Here is an 18,085-nt window from a genome sequence, read left to right as displayed (position 1 = left end):
TGGGATTCCCTAAAGCGTGCTTCAGGTTACAGGTAGATAATGACTTGGTGAACTGGAAATGTGACAAAAACATTAAATTGATACTAAGAGTAGGAGCTGTGTATATCTCAAATTTAAGATTAAACTTTATTTAAAAAAAAAAAAATAATAATTCAGTACTTGTATTCAGCAAAGCTGCATGAAAATTAAACACAATGACAGTAAATACTTAAAAGACTACATAAATGTAAAGACTACATTATTACATGATGCTGAACTTTCTATTCATCAAAAAAAAAAGTTACTTGAGCTCCAAATCAGCATGATTTCTAAATTAGAATGATTTCTGAAGGATCACATGACTGAAGACTGTAGTAACGGCTGCTGAAAATTAAGCTGTGAAAATTTATTCACAGGAATATAATACGATATATATTTAAGAATGCTATACTGTTTTATATTAGATACAATTTTTTTTAAATATAAATAAATATAAGATTATATCATATAATAATAATAATAATAATAATAATAATATTACAGTTTTAATGTGTTTTGTTTTTAAATGAGTGGGAGACTTCTTTCAAAGCCATTCAAAAATCTTTGCCAACCCCAGAATCTCTGAATGTTTATAGTAAGGAAAAATTGTTATTGTTATATCTGAAAGCTACACTATTTTCTATTACGATGTCTTTTTTTTAATAGAAAGTCTTGTGCTATAAGGTCACATTTTGTCAGAGATTTGTTCTCAGAGTTAAAGTTCTCATTGCCGTGTTAGTCATCTCTGCCCTGCTCATGGTCTCGTCACAGGTATCTGTCTCATTAGCTGGTTACATGGGATCTGTCAGCCCGCGCCACCCCCATCTGTCATACTTTGGGCTATAATTTGGCAGCTGTGTATGACTAAGCCATAGAGATCCTCTTGGCCTTGCAGAAGCACCTATGCAGCAACCTCCGAAATTTATTACAGCACGATTTCTGAATGTGAGCAGACGGGAGAGGAAATGCACTCTCTCAAAGAATGGAAATACCCATGACCTCATCTACAGTGTGTGCGAGTGTGTGTTGGGGTTAGTGTGCCGCCACACCCAGCGCTCCACACACCCCTTCCAGCCATCGGGAGGTCAGGACTCACCGGAAGGAAGATTATCTCGTTTTCATCAGCGCATACTCTAGCACTACAAATGTGATTCATAAACTCAAAATGTCAAGTGATTCAGTCAACTGCTCTATTTGGGAATAGATTTCTTTATTTTGCTGAAGTAATAATGCTTAATCTTGTTCTTGTGCTACGCTGTTATCAAACAGAATATTAGGTCATTTGTTCTACTCTTGTTTTTTTTTTTCGTCTGATATTTTTAGCTCTGTACATTCATACTCTGAATCTTTTATGCAATGTCTACGTTGTCGTGAAGCATTGCTCTTCTCCCAGGGTTGTTCTCCTGTGGTGCGTGTGGCAGATTATGTAGGTGTGTGTAGTCATTGGGCTTCAGCTCTCTCATTAAGGTTAACCCAGCAGCACCGCCGCTCTGCACCACAACACTCGGCAGATGGTTGCCAGGAATCCAAGGAAACTGACATTTCAGAGCTTCTCCTGTCATATGGGAACAATGTTCATCTGTAGTGCATTATAATTTAAGCGATGAGGCCTTATACGCATGTAGAGCCACCTGCTGTATTCATATTTCACCTGTGTGACCATAAACCCAGGTCTCATTTTAGGTTTAGTCATTGGTAATCTTACAAGGTTAAAGGTCAGTTTGTAAGTCTCAAGGGTTTCCAGGTTAATATACTTTTCCCTTCTCCAACATAATGAGTTGAGGGCCATAAAATGCTCAGTACCAATAAGCCAGTAATTATTTTCAGGTTATGGCAGTATAAAAATTTTTTAGTTAAAACAAATGCAATAATTTTTCAATATTACATGTTAAGTGAATTTAAAAACTCATGTTTTTAGAATGAAAAACATTTGCATTATAATGTTAAGTATGAAATATGTGAACATTTATTTTGAAATAAATGGTAATAGATATATATTTCTTTATAATAGAGATGAGATGTTTATTTTTGGCAGGTACTCTTGGAAGTCGCACACAAACGGAGGTAGCGACAGATCTTTTCTTGTGATGTGAAATACATCTGAGTGTAACTGGTTATCAAAAAAATGTAGGAAAGGGACTTACTTTAAAAATGAATACAAGCTTGCAGTTGATTTATAATTTTAGAAAACAGAATTACATTTTCATTTAATGCCAATTTAAATGATTATCTGAAAGTCTAAAATTTAAAAATAGAGAAAAATTAGTTAATACATTTTAAATATCCAATATCAACCAATAGGAACTTATTTGATCAATATTACTACAATTCCCTGCAGTAATTTAATCTGAGGTTACCAGGATTGTACTTTCAGGAAAGTGGCAGATAATGTGCTCGACTTGAAGTTGTTGAATTGCTTCTGATCACCCCTGCTTATTGCACCATTGCGTCATACTTAAAACCATCATGCTGGTATCTAGTCAGTCGATTTGGTTTGTGTCTATATTGTACAGGTTTTTTTTTTGGTTTTTTTTGCGCCTCTCCACGGAGGTGGTGTTGATTTATTCATGTGGTGTAATCTGCCCTTTGTCACAGCCAAGTATATGAACAATGTTGCAGTTAAAGACCTGCCATCCTGAACTATGGCTGGAACTGGATAATAAAGAAATATTATTTGACCACTTTCTTTTCCTCAGGAGTTAAATGAATTTCATGGAAAAGTGTCTTACCTAGATAATCAAAGGAAGCAGTATGTTTTTTTTTTCTTGATACTTGTTGACGTAAAACATGCCTCTGACCTCTCATGAGAAAACACTTAAGTGTTATGGTGGGTGGGTATAGCCATTCTGTTTAATTTCCGTGATGCTGTGTGGTTGTGGTTGGCGTCACCTTAAAGAGCTTTGTCCCCTCCATGGCCCTTCTATTTACCTCTCCATTTATTTCTCCATTTTAGCCATTAAGATATCAGCTATGATTACCATATTTTTATACTGTCCTCATTTTTCTCTGTTTCAGATCTGCACAAAGGGATGAGAGGAGGAAGGTTAGATCACCTAATGGTCAGCACACATGCCTGATTCAGGTTCACTTTAAAGTTCACATTCGTCGTGCAATTATTCGTCCTCCATTCTCTGGCCTCTCCAGCTGAGTGGCTGCCCATGTTCCCCAAGCTTCGTTATTTCAGCTACACTGCGGGCATGCTCCAGTGCTGAGCTCCGCCACTTAGCCGTACCATGACCAGTCTAAAGCGTTCACAGACCGAACGCTCTGTGGGCGGATCTGTTCCCGCCACAGATGAGTTTTATACTCGCCGCCTGCGCTTGCCCAATGGAGGCGCGCCACCCCCTCGCAGTGAAAGCACGCACTTGACTGGCACGCCCGGGGTTCCCAAAATGGGCGTCCGAGCCCGGGTCGCCGACTGGCCCCCCAGGAAAGATGGCGGCAGTGGAGGAAGTGGAGGAGGGGGTGGAAATGGAGGTGGGGTGTGGCACATCACAGTGGAGACAGATTCCCCTTCCACCACCACAGGAAGTGCCCAGAGCAACTTGTCAAGCAAGCTCGGTCACCTGATCAGCCCACAGGACTCATCCATGCTGCGGAACATTCACAACACTCTGAAGAACAAGATGCAGAGCAAAGGCAAAGACAATCGCTTCCTCTCACCTGATGGGTATCTCGGGTCGCCCCGGAAGGGTATGCGGCGTATACGGCAGCGCAGCAACAGCGACATCACCATAAGTGAACTAGACGGCGATGGTAGCGAGGGTTGGTCTTTCTCAGGATGGACGCCTATGCATCGAGAGTATGGCAGTACCTCGTCCATTGACAAGCACGGTGTGTCCGGCGAAAGCTTCTTCGACATGCTCAAAGGCTATCAGACTGACGCTCCGGACCAGCGCAGCCCTGCCCCTGAAAAGTTAAGTGAATTGCTGACAGTAGCTCATAAACAAACTGCTCTCGACTTGCCCGACGGACCTCTTGGTCCTCCTCGTGGCAGTCCTGCCAGTCGCCTGAAAGAAAGAGAAAAACACATGAAGAGGCGTTCAAAGTCCGAGACTGGTGGAGAGTCCATATTCCGCAAGCTACGTAGCGTCAAAGCCGAAGGTGATTCGTCACGTGCGGGTTCCGACGCGGAGGACGGAAAGTCTGATGACATAGGTCCTCCTCCTAAACCATGGATCTGCCAGAAAGGTTTTGCACACTTTGATGTCCAGAGTATTCTGTTTGACCTGAACGAGGCTGTACAGAGTCGGCAAAGCGCCGTGAAACGGAAGAACACCACCACTGGTGCCTCTGCTGCAGCCGCAGCCTCGGCCTCCAACACGTCCTCTCTCTCGTCCACCCAAAGCGGGGCTTACGGCTCCCCTTGTGGCAGCCAGGAAGAGCTCAACATCAAGGATGGGCCTTCTCTAGACTCAGGTGATGACAAGAGCAACGATTTGGTCCTCAGCTGCCCATGTTTCCGGAACGAAATTGGTGGTGAAGGAGAGAGGAACATCAGCCCTTCCAAACAGGGCAGTATCGGCAGTGGTGCCTCTAGCTCTTCCAGAGATGAAGAAGGATCCCCTGAAAGAGCTCCCAACACACATTTTAGCAATGCCGGGGTAGCTGTTCTTGAAGCCCCCAAGGATGGAAAGAGTTTCCATCATGATCGTGGAAAGAGCAACATATTAGAACATGTGGACTTGGGTGCTTATTATTACAGGAAGTACTTCTATTTGAGAGGTGAGTATTAACATTTTGCATTAATGGTACACTTGATGTACTGGTAATATTTTTTTCATTGGAGATATTTATGCAAATTATGGTTGTGTATGGGGGACTAGGAGTGCCACTCCACATAAAAAGGCTTTAATCAATGATGAATTGATTAAAGGGGTAGTTCACCCAAAAATTTAAATTCTGTCATTAATTACTCGTAATTAATTAAAAACTCGTAAGACCTTCGTTTATCTTCGTAACACAAATTAAGATTTTTTTTTAATGAAATCAGAGCGCTTTCTAACTAGGGCAAAAATGAGCAAAAAATAGAATCTTATTTTTTTTTACGATTTTTAACTAGTCAACTTAAAAATGTAACTACAACATTATTCAAGTAACTTTTTATTTATTAACCCTCTAGTTAAAGAAAATGCAGCGCACATGAAGTTGTCAACATGATGTAAATGTTAAAAAAACAAATCACTTGTTAAATATCTTTGGCCTAAAACTTGCAAGAACTACAACTACATCCTGTACAAACTTGTCTTATAAATGTTATCTGTTCAGAAATAATAGGCTACAAGGAAAATGCTTTGAAAAATTTTCAACAGTCAATGTAATTCAAATTCAAAATGACTGACTTATATTTTATATATATTTTATATATATATATATATATATATATATATATATATATATAATATAGAATCCAAAAATTGTACGTTTGTAAACTGCACATTTGTAAGTATATCTGTACATCCGTTCATTTAAACAGTGACATTTCTCAATATTTCTACTTCTGTATGTAGTGCATTATTTAATTTTCTGTTTTTCTTATATTAGTGTTATACTCCATCTCTGCTGTGTAATTCCTATGTCTGCTGCACTAGTGTCCACACTTTCTTCTGCACTGGAAGCTCCTGTCACCGTCAAATTCCTTGTGTGTAAACATACTTGGTAATAAAGCTCTTTCTGACTTCTGAAGGTATAGCACCAGTAAACAACAAATGTTCTGTGAAAACCATGAACAACAGCTTTCAGCCTGTCACCATGATGCAAACATGAAATATCAGACATACAGTAGTAGTTCTTCATGTTTTTTTTTTTATTCAATTGCGCTGCTTTTCCATTGTTTTTTCTGTGTAAACATGGACGCATTTGTCTGTTGCACTTGCGTCTCTTGCAGTGTCTCATGCATGAAACGGCATTAGAAAAACGCTCTCATGCTTGTCATGTGACACACAGCAACCACAATACCTATAATCTATAATGGGCAGTGGGCAAAGTAGCCTAAATCTATTAACTTTGCATAAAAATCCGTCTTTTTATTTAAGTACCAGATATGGGTGTCATACCATAAAATATTTTTAATACGACTGACTTTGTATTTAATGTGAAATTAATAAAAACATTGTAAGTTAATTAGCCTATAACACTTTCATTGTACAAAAAGAGAGCAAAGAACATTTTCACTTCAGTCCAGCAAGTTAAAGCACTCTCAAAAACTGCCATAATAATCTCTATAGAGCCCAACAGAATTGTACGTGATTGGTTATAATGCACAGTGCTTTAAAAACGTGTGTTTCTGACTTTGTGCCAGCCAGCGAAAGCAGATTTGAATTTAGCAGCTGATTGTTTTTCTGTTTATATATTAGCTTACAGGACAAACTGCGCATTTCACCCAACATTGTTTGGTGTGATATGATTTCAAATTTAGGGGGCCAAAGGGGCTTGTTGACAGGGGGGCACTGCCCCCCCTAGAACCGCCCCTGCGCGTCGCATCTTTGTCAACACAAAAGCGCGTTCTGTGTGAATGGCGCCCTCACTGAGGATCTATAATAAAGAACAACGGCTAGCGATATGAGCGCGTCACACGTGAGCAGTTAAACACGTGCGCCGTCATGCGGTTGGATCGTTAATTTCTCTGTGCCATGTTATCATTGGTATATTGTCAAAGTGTCTAATTCTAAGGCGATTCCTCTATTTTTAATAAATAAAATCGTGGCAAAACATTACATTCGAATGAATCGATAAAATCGGAAAATTTGCCCAGCCCTATTTCTTACCCTGCATAGACAACAACACAACAGAAACTTTTCAAGGCCCAGAAAGGTAGTAAGGACATTGTTAAAATAGTCCATGTAACATTGGTTCAACCATAATTTTATGAAGCTATGAGAATACTTTGTGCTCACAGAAAGTAAAATAACTTTAATAATTTCTTCTCTTTTGTGTCTGGCTTCGACGCTTGTTCACAAGAGTACCATGATGAAAAAGAGGATTCTCGTAGCTTCATAAAATTAAGGTTGAACCACTGATGTCATATGGACTGTTTTAAGGATATCTTTACTACCTTTCAGGGCCTTGAATGTGGTAGTTGCATTGCTGTCTATGCAGGGTCATTTGAGGGGTTAATTGACAGCATTGCTATAGTTTCCACCCTCAGCGGTTACACTGTCCTTCATTTTCTCCGCGCTCGAGCCGCTGTAACCTCTACAATGTCTCACAAGCAATCCCGGTGCTCTGTGTTTGGATTTAAGACTGAACATAAGATTTAAGTCTTCATTTTCTCCCAACATCTGAGCTGCTGAGGATGCTGTGGATTACTTTCATTTTTCAAGGTAATGCGCCTCAAAATCTACCTAAATACTAGGGCTGTGTATTGGCAAGAATCTGGCGATACAATACGCATCACGATACAGGGGTTACGATACGATATATTGCGATGAAGACTGCCATCTAGCGGTCAGGATATGAACTCAAAATGAAACAACGGCCATGAGTCTTGTGATTTTAATTAAATTTTTTTAAATATCGATATTCTGTTTTTGAGAATCGATACAGTGTCTCCAAACAAAATATTGTGATACTCACATGTATCGATATTTTCTTACACCCCTACTAAATACGTATATCACTCCAGACTCCTTTGTGAATGCCATGTCGTTATAGTGCTTAGCATTTTAACCGTATTTGTGTGTGTACATCAAGTATTTTTAACTGATCAGCACCGTGCTTGTGAGATTAAACAGGTCAGCGCCGCATGAGCTCTGTAACATCACGCTGTTTCATCCCACTTTCAGTGCATTTAACTTCCCATATGTACAGCTAAACACTGGTTCTCTCGCTCTGATATGATGCATCTACTGGCTGTAAGTGTGCAATGCAGAGACGTATATGCGACATCCTCTTCTGGAGACGGGAGCGGGAATAAGCAGCTCATTTGCATTTAAAGCCATACACTTCAAATTAGCTCTTTTTTTAGACAAACCCCAAAAATGACATTTTCAAGCTGTTATAATAAATTATTATTATTATTATTAATTATCTGTGGGGTATTTTGAGCTGACACATTCTGGGGACACCCAAGGCCAATATTACATTGCATAATAGGTGCCCTTTAATTTGTGTTCTGAAGATGAAGAAATGTCTTGCGGGTTTGGAACGACATGAGTAATTAATTAAGTTTTCATTTTTGGGTGAACTATCACTTAAAAATAAGATGTAAGTAAATCACTTTTCGAATTTGAAAATGTATTTAATATTTATTTCATGTTTATACATGTAGTTAAATGTATGCATAATTATTTAATTATTCAAATTGACAAATATTTATATACATTATATTGATTTATCCCACTTTATATCCAACTCAATGCAATGTTGCACTTAAAAATGTGTTTATTTTAACTTGTGTATAATAAGATCTGTACTTTATAATTTATGGCACTTGTTTATATTGCTGCTGTTTTTAATGAAGTTAATGAATCATCATTAATTGAAAAATTATTAAAATCCTCAGAGCACTGGAACTACTTTGGTGTCGATGAGACGCTGGGACCGGTAGCTGTCAGTATTCGTCGGGAAAAACTGGAGGATGACAAAGAGCACGGCCAGCAATACAACTACAGAATCATCTTCAGAACCAGTGTGGTGAGCACTCATTCACACCGCCCAATTCCATTGGCATAGTTGTTGTAGTGTCTGAATGCAACGTGCATCCTCGTGCCTGCGCATTGAGTGAGATCCAGGTCTGACGCCCACTGCTATCTTATATAACATGCTTAGAGGCGAGTTCTCTCTGCTAGTGCTCGGCACAGATCACACTGTGCTCTGACTGGCTCGTCACTGTACTGCTTCTCAATCACACCGCTTTTGACAGCAGCTTTAAATGGATGGATCTCTCTAATTATAACACAAAAGGCTCTTAAATGTGACCTCAGCCCTTGGCATGATTTTATAGAAACTGCTTATGATTCACATGCATTCTGATGGGCCTTAATAGCTTTGTGACTAAGGTGGCGCTCAGCCCAATATGGCAATCTTTCCACTGCTATTTTGAGTCAGGCAGGTGGGCAGACGTGGTTTAGCTTTGTATAAAACTTTTGTCCCACTCATTACAACACCTTTTCAGGTGTTTGAGATCTCTGAAACATAATGAGCAGGTACTAAAAGACAATAGTATGTTGAATTCTGGAGTACCAAGTACTAATTTTCTCCAAAAATCTTGTAACAATATTCAACACCCACCCTTCGAGTCTGACCTGTAATTTAGAAATGTATACAGATTATTGTATATGTATGCCTAAGCATTTAAAACAATAATACACAGACATCTCTCTGTCATATCTCTAACCTTTTGTTTATAGTTAACAACTTTACGGGGCTCCATTTTGGAGGATGTTGTGCCCTCCACCTCCAAGCATGGCTTGGCTCGAGGCCTGCCTCTGAAGGAGGTGTTGGAGTACCTTGTACCTGAGCTCAATGCCCACTGCCTCCGTCTTGCTCTCAACACACCCAAGGTCACAGAGCAGCTGATGAAACTGGATGAGCAGGGGGTATTAGGATCTTACATTCCCTTACAACTGACAAATAATATGCTATTATAAATGTATGATAGTTTGGGGTGTCAATCATTTCATTTTTTTCAAAGGCTTTTTATTATAATTTTGGTAATAACTACAAAAGGAAGAATCATCCCCACAGAACATTGGTGATTAAATTATTTTAATGATTTATTGTGGTGGACATACAGTGTCTGTGTGTGTGTGTGTGTGTATACATTTGTAAGTCGCTTTGGATAAAAGCGTCTGCTAAATAACTAAATATAAATATACACACACATACATACATGCATACATATCAATATCTATCTATGTATATATATATATATATATTTACACTTTATTTGTATCTTAAATTAGCATATTAAATCGGTAGCCCAAATAACAGAATAAATATCGACTCCTACCTGTTTTTCATGGGCTAATGGTCTTTATTTATGATCTGTTCTGCAGCTCAGTTTCCAACTGAAGGTGGGTATCATGTACTGTCTGGCCGGCCAGAGCAGCGAGGAGGAGATGTACAATAATGAGGCAGCAGGTCCTGCCCTAGAAGAGTTCCTGCAGTTGCTGGGGGAAAGGGTGCACCTTAAGGGTTTTTCCAAGTACCGTGCCCAACTGGACACTAAAAGTGAGTCTTATCATCTTGAAGGTTTATTTAATTGCTACTGAAGCCTGAAAGGGGCTTATTGTGTGAAAACAGCATGTAGCTAAAGGGGCAAAACAGCTATTGAATCTCTGGCCTCCTGTCAGTCTAGTAGTCTATAGGGCTAGTTAATTAATTCTAACAGGATCACACTCAAATGAGCCTGCAGCGCGTTCTAAATATGTCCCTCCACTGTCAGCGGTTTATTGACAATTGGAGGTTGTGATTAAATGGGAATGGATCTAAACACCAAAAATCATCTCCTGTTCTATCCTCTGGTTTGTTTCAATTTGAATCCAGTGCCCTTATTCGAGACCCAGTCATGCATGCCGTGCCTGGCAGCCGTGCGCCACCTCTCCCCTGTGACCAGAAGAAATATTGTCTCTGATCACAAGCATGCTTTTAATTCCATTTGTCAGACTTGACATTTTACCCCTAACGTTCCCCCCTCTGCTGCTAGCGTGGCCGAGAAGGGCGGCAGAGTTGTCAGAAAGCTTTGATCTCGGCTTAGGACGTGGTTTCGGAGTCAGGTTGAGTATAGAGTTCAGGAAGGAGGGACTGAGGAGAAGATGAGTTTGTACTGCCATGGTCCAGAGTGACAGTATCCTGCTTGTGAACAATAGAAAAAAGGGGTCCTTTAAAAGAGCGGGAGCCATATGTTGCCCTAACAAGTCAAGCAGTGTTAAATAAATGAGACCGTATGATCAAAGGCTTTACACTGTATATTCCCTTCAGACAAAACAGAAATCCTTCTTTGTTTAACAATAGAAAAGCAGGTGGTCATATAAAAGCCGTGTATGAAAGGTTAACGTGAGCTTTTTCTTGCAGCGGACTCTACCGGAACAAATTCTTTGTACACAACTTTTAAAGACTATGAGATCATGTTCCATGTGTCTACAATGCTGCCCTACACGCCCAATAACAAACAGCAGGTAAGCTGTCCAACGACGAACACCGTTTTTACTTTCATTGTTAATCTATCACATACATTTAAAATGTTTGGAGTCAGGATGGTTTTTTGGAAGTAATTAATAATTTTATTCAGTGAGGATGCATTAAATTGACCAATTTAAATGCAGTTAAAATTGAAATGACAGCAAAGACATTTATAATTTTACAGTATTTTTATTTCAAAAACATTTTTCTGAACTTCCTATTCATTAAAGAAATCTCTTGAAAAAATATATTATGGTTTCCACAAAAATATTAAGCGGCACAACTGTTTTCAACATTGATAACAAATGTTTCTTGAGCACCAAAACAGTATGTTAAAAATGATTTCTGAAGGATCATGTGATACTGATGAATGGAGCAATGGCTGCAAATTGCTTTGCCATCACAGGAATAAACAGCGTTTTAAAAATATTAATATAGAATTTTTTTTTATTGTTACAATAATTACAGATTTCGTTGCATTTGAACGACTATGTTGTTTGTGTTTTATAGCTGTTAAGGAAAAGACACATCGGAAACGACATCGTCACAATCGTGTTTCAAGAGCCTGGAGCAAAGCCCTTTAGCCCCAAGAACATCCGCTCACACTTTCAGCATGTCTTTGTGGTTGTACGAGCGCACAACCCCTGCTCTGAAAACACCTGCTACAGGTGAGTGGATTGGACATTTATTTAGCTGCAACAAATTCACACCCATTAAAGTCCAGGCGGATTTTTACATTTTTGTAATGTGTAATGATGCATTTTGCATCTACCCCACACACAATGACTTTCAGTGCGTGTCAGCAGCGGTGCTCAACACTGTACGATACAGCAAAACCAGTGTAGACCAGAGTAGTAGTAAATCGGTTGAAAAATTATTCTACAGAATCATTAACTGAATCCATTAGAGCAGTTACTGAATTGGCATCTGACTCTGTAACTTTCATTCACTTCTCAAAGTAAACTCAGACCTGCTTTGTGTACTTAACCCTCTGTGGACCACATTATGAAATTAGGTTTGCGAGGCTCAAAGATCCCATGAAATATATTGATGCGTGGAGTTTGTTTTACTGTGTTGACTAATTTTCTTTTCAAACAGGAAGTTTGGGTGGGATGTTGAACTCCTTTATAATTGCATCATGCCTTGAACATGATTGGTTTGTAGATGTTGGTGTTATTATATTGGAACATTGTCATTCCCAGGAGGATTCCCAGTATTAATCAATATTTTTGGCTTGTTTTTCTTGAATAGACTGTCATTTTTCAATGCAATTTTCTGCTGAATTTGTTGCCTTTTTAATTTTTTTTTTTTTTTTTTTCTTTTTTTTTTAGTTGGTAGACCAACTAAAAGCCACAATTTTGATTGCAAGACTGGTTGTTCATATAACACTCATAGCCTAGTTGAAGTTGAAAGCTATTTTGTAATTAATAGCATTTGCACTGTTGTTGGAAAGCTAGATTCTTTTTAAAGAAATTCATATTTTTATTCAAAAAGTACATACTAAATTGTTTCAAAGTTCCAGAGATACATTTGTTACAATAGGCTTCAACTGCTTTTTTTTTTCAAACTTTATTTATTTAATTTTTAATAGTTATAATGTTTAACAAATGTAGAGTTTTACTGTATTTTTGATCAAATGAATGCCCTGGTGAGCATAAGAGACTTCTTTCATAAACATTAAAAAATCTTACATCTTACAGACCTTTAACTTTTGAACAGTAGTGTAAATAAAAACAAATGTTTTCATATTTTAATATATTGTTCAAATATAAAAGAGTAATTTTTAATAAAAAAATATTGGCCTATGAATTTAAAATAAGCTTTTCTCCATCTTGTTGTAACACCAGAATCCATTATCAGTCAGCCTCTGATTGTAGTGGTGTTGTTTTTGGTTTTATTTTTGGAGAAATGGATTTTCTTCCTGCCCATGGTGGGTTATGTTCTCACTTGATGTCCTCTGGCCAGCTTATTATTCTTGTCGTACAGCACATTACCCAGGAGAGCACTGCTCTTAACCACTTCAAATGAGCTTGGCCCGCTTAATTTCCTTCACGCCTACTGGGGGCTGTTTATCAGTAGGATTTGTTGATCGTTGCATTGCTTGCAGTCCAACCTCGAAAGTGCCACTATGAGTCAAACAAAAGACAGAATGTGTGCTTATCTGAACCGAACGAACAACAAATATGATGTTGATTATTGATATCTTCATTGTGCCTTACTATCTTAATCTTTCGCTCACATGCTTGCTCCCTCTCTCTCTCTCTCCCTTGCTTTCTGTTTTGCCTCATGAAACTAATAGAGGTTTTAATTGCTGATGGGCCTCATTGTGTGTCGTCTTAATTATACCCAGTAGGGTGCCTCATCGCTGTTCAGCTCTGAAAGTACAGAAGTTACAAAGGCCCGTCCTGACCAAACCTCTCTGGAACAATAAACTAAACGGAGCACACAACAAATGAGAAGGCTACATGTGCACCCTTGCCAACTGTCCTCTCATGAGAGGGGCTTTATGGGGGCTTGCCGCTTAAACCCGACAACCCTGCTCCTCCTTCCCTGATGGGCTCCCTCCCTCTTGTGGCCCCTTCAATCGCACACTCAATTATTCTTGTGAGCATGAATTTTCCTCAGCTGTGGCCACTCTTGCTGTATTAACTTGCTTGGACTGTTTAGACAGGAATTGGGATGGAAGTCAGGAAGTGGATCAGGTGGGTGCGGGTTTCCGGTTTTTCATTTGTAAGCGTTTCTGTTTATTCGTGTAAAGATGAAACACTGGTATGGAGAGTGATTAAAGGTGTTTATGGAGAGAGTTAATGATTTATATGCCCTCCTGTTGTTTTATTGGCTGCAGTTGGGTGTACTGAAGTGGTTAACACTGTTCACTGGAGCCCTATAATTTTGGCAGACAACCTCTCAGCCACCAGTGAAATGGCAAGGTAAATGGTAATGTTGTACAAAGCGGAAGCTGTTAATGCTTTTTTGCAAACAGTCCGTAAAGAAGTGTTTTCCTGCATCGCTATTGTGACGCCGCTGAGTCTACAGTGTCACAGCAAACACAATTATGTTGCTGTGAGGTTGCAGTCTGAATTATATATGATGGAATCTGCAATTTTACCCCCAAAATAAGCACAGAAAATAGATTTAGCTCTTTTTGGTAAACTGATGTAGATGCCTCTCACTTAAAATGATTCCATGCAACGCTGCAAGGTTTTGAGAATGTCTAAACTAATTCCCAACTCAAAATAAAACCCAAATAAAGTGTCTCTGTCCATAACATAACAGCAGCAACAGGTTTATGAGAATGCGGACAGGAAGTAGAATTATTTCATGTGAACAATTTACTTAAGGGAAAAAATGATTATTTCGTGCTCACAATTCACTTAAAACGGGGGAACGAATTAGTAAATCGTGCACATGTTTTAGTAAACCAAGGCAACGAGTTAGTAAATAGTGCATGTCGTGTGGGGCGCCGTAATAAATATATTAAATTGCAGACAGTTGATATTTTAGTAATATTTCACAATATTACTCATTTTAGTGTATTTTTAAATAAATGCAGCCTTGAGTGTAAGAGACGACTTTAAAAACATAGTCTGACGACAGAAGGTATTTTACATAAAATAAAAGAAGGTTGTTACAATAAGTTGTTGTTGTTGTTGTTGTTGTTTTTTTTTTTTTTTTATTTTTTTTAGACAACACAGTATCCACTTGTCCAGGCCTCTACTTGTTTACCTTGAGAATATCATCTCAACAGCCGCATTTATGAGCACTATTTATTCATATTACACATTTAAGCAAAACTTTTTAAAACTTAGTGTACACTACGGTCTCCGTTCGTATGGCGTCCCAGTAGGGGTGTGCGATGTATATCGTCTGCGATAATATCGTAATTGTTGTTTTAACGATGTGCAATTTGACATTTATAAAGTATTTTGCAAAAACAAAACACCTACAGTGAGTGCATGCATACATGACGTGATGACGTCTAGTGGGTTAAACAGTGAGAGTGTTCTTTCACTGCATGATTCAGTCTATTAAAATGCATTAAAATGATCACAAAATTCAAGATACGAGGGCAGAAAATGTGTGTGTGTATATATATATATATATATATATATATATATATATATATATATATATATATATATATATATATATATATATATATATATATATATATATATAATTTCATATAGTTAAAATCACACAAAGAGTGCTGTTTTTTTTCTTCAAAAATAAGCATGATTATAAATGTGATATTGATTTTATACAAGAGTTAAAAAAAATAAGAAGTTAATATAACCTGATGGTTAGAGAGTTGGACTCGTAATCCAAAGGTTGCGGGTTCGAGTCTCGGGTCGGCAGGGATTGTAGGTGGGGGGAGTGAATGTCCAGCGCTCTCTCCACCCTCAATACCACGACTGAGGTGCCCTTGAGCAAGGCACCGAACCCACAACTGCTCGCTGGGCGCCGCAGCATAAATGGCTGCCCACTGCTCCGGGTGTGTGTTCACGGAGTGTGTGTGTTCACTGCTGTGTGTGTGCACTTTTGGATGGGTTAATTGCAGAGCACAAATTCCGAGTATGTATGTCACGTCACTGTCACTGTTTTTGCTCCATTTCGCCAACAAAAATAATTCCAAACAGCCACAGCGTTGTGTTGCGTCTCTGTCTCTCTGAACAACATGGCTGTATCCAAAATCGCCCCCTATACCCTCAAATAGTGCACTATTTGAGGGGACAGCCATTTTAAGTGGTGTTCGAAACCATAGTGGATGTTCTCGAGTGCACTCATTCAATCCCACTATGCACCGCAAAAAAAGTGCAATGCAACCGATGTACACTTGACGGCTAGAGAATCCCCAGAATGCACTGTGAGTTGCGCACTGAAGGAATTTCTGCATCTCACCAGAAGATGGCGCCCGCAGCTGAATCATCTATCCATTCATTTTAGAAGCGCTCGTCCACGGCGTAATCCAGCGCAATACAACACGGGAACAAAATTAATTGTAAATTGACTATTAGGGTTTATACATACTTTTCGTGAGTTCAAGATAAATCCTTCAATCTTACTACTGGAGCTGCCCGTATCAAATGATTATTAAACAGCAAGCAAACTATGCAAAAGCGGCAGTCCTTCCGGTGCACTCAGTGTCCGAATTCAGTCACTCGTTTTCATTCACTCCTTCAAGTGAACTGTATGAGTGGACTAATGTAGGGAATAGTGAATGAGGGTATAGGGGGCGATTTCGGATATAGCCCATGACAGCGCTTCGTTCCTGAATGATTCGGTTCAGTCGCAATGACTCACTTGTTAACAGTGATGTGCTGCCACCTACTGGTGATTTTAATTTCACATTTAAGGTACCTTTTCATTTTTTAAATAATTTCAAATATCAGTATTCAATGTTTTATGTTCAAAATATCAAACCATTATGCGTTTGTAACTGCAGGTTAAAGCACTCCATGTCCCTCTGAGCTGCATTAAACAGTGTGTAAGTACATCTAAATGCCACTTCAGATGCAACTTCTGCAAAGATTCATTTTGTTGATACTGCTTTGATTTGTTTGGTAACAGCCTAAATGTCTTATTATTGTAATTGACTGATTAAATGTAACAATTTGACTCAAAAAAATGCACACTTTTAGAAAAAATGGCTTTATTAAAGGTTAAATTGCCCATAAAAGGTAAAAATCAATTTAAACTTATATGAAAATATTAATTTCTATCACTGATGTGAAATGACCACATAGAACAAGAATATCAAAAACTGCAGCTGTCCACGGTAGTCAGATATACAATAACACACTCGGCAAAATATCGTCTAATTATCGTTATCGAAAAAATCCCCCAAAATATCGAGATTTTTTTTTCAGTATTTTCGCACACCCCTATGTCCCAGACACAAATATTTTAATGATTTATAAAAAAAAAAATTAATCACTGTCTGGCCATCTGCTAGTTTGGTATGGAGATAAAGTTAGGATTATAATTTTTTTGGTTGTATTACATCACATTCTGAGTATATATTCGTACCTTTTGTTGTTTTCCTATGGCATCTGATAGAGCGTTTGGACCCAGAAGCGGTGATGCATGATGTCAGACTTAACAAGCGGATTGTTTACACAGAAACCTTGAATGTTATACCGTAAATTAGTGTATCAGATTGGGTTTGTCCTTTTGAACAAGTTGACAGTATGTGAGAACTCTGCTCTGTGTATGCAATACTTGTACACCTGTGTATTTCTGAGTGGGTCAGGGTGTTATTTGCTTGTGTGGAGGTTCTTTGGTTCCTTGCTGTGGGCAGTGGATGCTCTACCAACCCACACGCTGTGTATTTATACTTCAGATATGTAATCCAGTTTGCCTCTCCACCTAAGCCAAGGGGGTCGGCTGCAACAATAAAGTCAGCCCGCTTGCTGTTAGTCACTGAGTAACCGCTCAATGCCTAAAAGTGGATTATGTTTAGATGGAATGTGCACTGCTCTATTCTGGCTTTTGAAAAATGTCTATGACTGTTATTGTCCGCACTCTCATACAGAGTTTGGTTTTTGTATGCCATTGGTGAAGCACAATTGTGGGTGTTTGGACTGCTTTATGCTTAAACAGAAAACAATATAATGCAGAAATTTAAAATAATAGAGCAATTGTAAAAAATAGTTTTGTAGGTTTTACTACGATGGTAAGTTGTGGTCATACCTTGTTTTTTTTGGAAACGAACTATGGTAAAGCCACCCTGTTCTTTGAAGTGCATAAGGTACCATGCATTAAAACAGATGAGATGTGAAAATGTGTTTCAAATGAGTTATGGGAAACACGCATCCCATTAACACTTGCAGCAGTTTAACACTTCCATTTGCTTACACTAACAACTCTTTACTCGCCGCTTGGCAATAACATGCGTTAAATAAAAGTTATTTCAATGTTTGTTAAATTGGAGAGATTTAAA

At 38.6% G+C, this 18,085-nt stretch overlaps 1 protein-coding gene across 1 annotated transcript in view; it reads left to right on the top strand.

The window, feature by feature from the left end:
• Window positions 1–18,085, top strand: part of LOC306880671 (signal-induced proliferation-associated 1-like protein 1) — a 99,367-nt gene that overhangs the window by 58,301 nt on the left and 22,981 nt on the right. The window contains exons 2-7 of the mRNA XM_079434364.1: window positions 3,034–4,743; window positions 8,522–8,652; window positions 9,369–9,557; window positions 10,017–10,191; window positions 11,035–11,138; window positions 11,653–11,810. Of these exons, the coding sequence (XP_079290490.1) occupies window positions 3,252–4,743; window positions 8,522–8,652; window positions 9,369–9,557; window positions 10,017–10,191; window positions 11,035–11,138; window positions 11,653–11,810 (2,249 nt within the window). The 5' untranslated portion in view covers window positions 3,034–3,251. The remainder of the gene's footprint in view (window positions 1–3,033; window positions 4,744–8,521; window positions 8,653–9,368; window positions 9,558–10,016; window positions 10,192–11,034; window positions 11,139–11,652; window positions 11,811–18,085) is intronic.

The sequence above is a fragment of the Barbus barbus genome (assembly GCF_936440315.1).
Source record: "Barbus barbus genome assembly, chromosome: 14".
Taxonomy (NCBI): domain Eukaryota; kingdom Metazoa; phylum Chordata; class Actinopteri; order Cypriniformes; family Cyprinidae; genus Barbus; species Barbus barbus.
The sequence above is the reverse complement of the archived record's forward strand: the minus strand, read 5'-3'. Positions and strand labels throughout refer to the sequence as shown.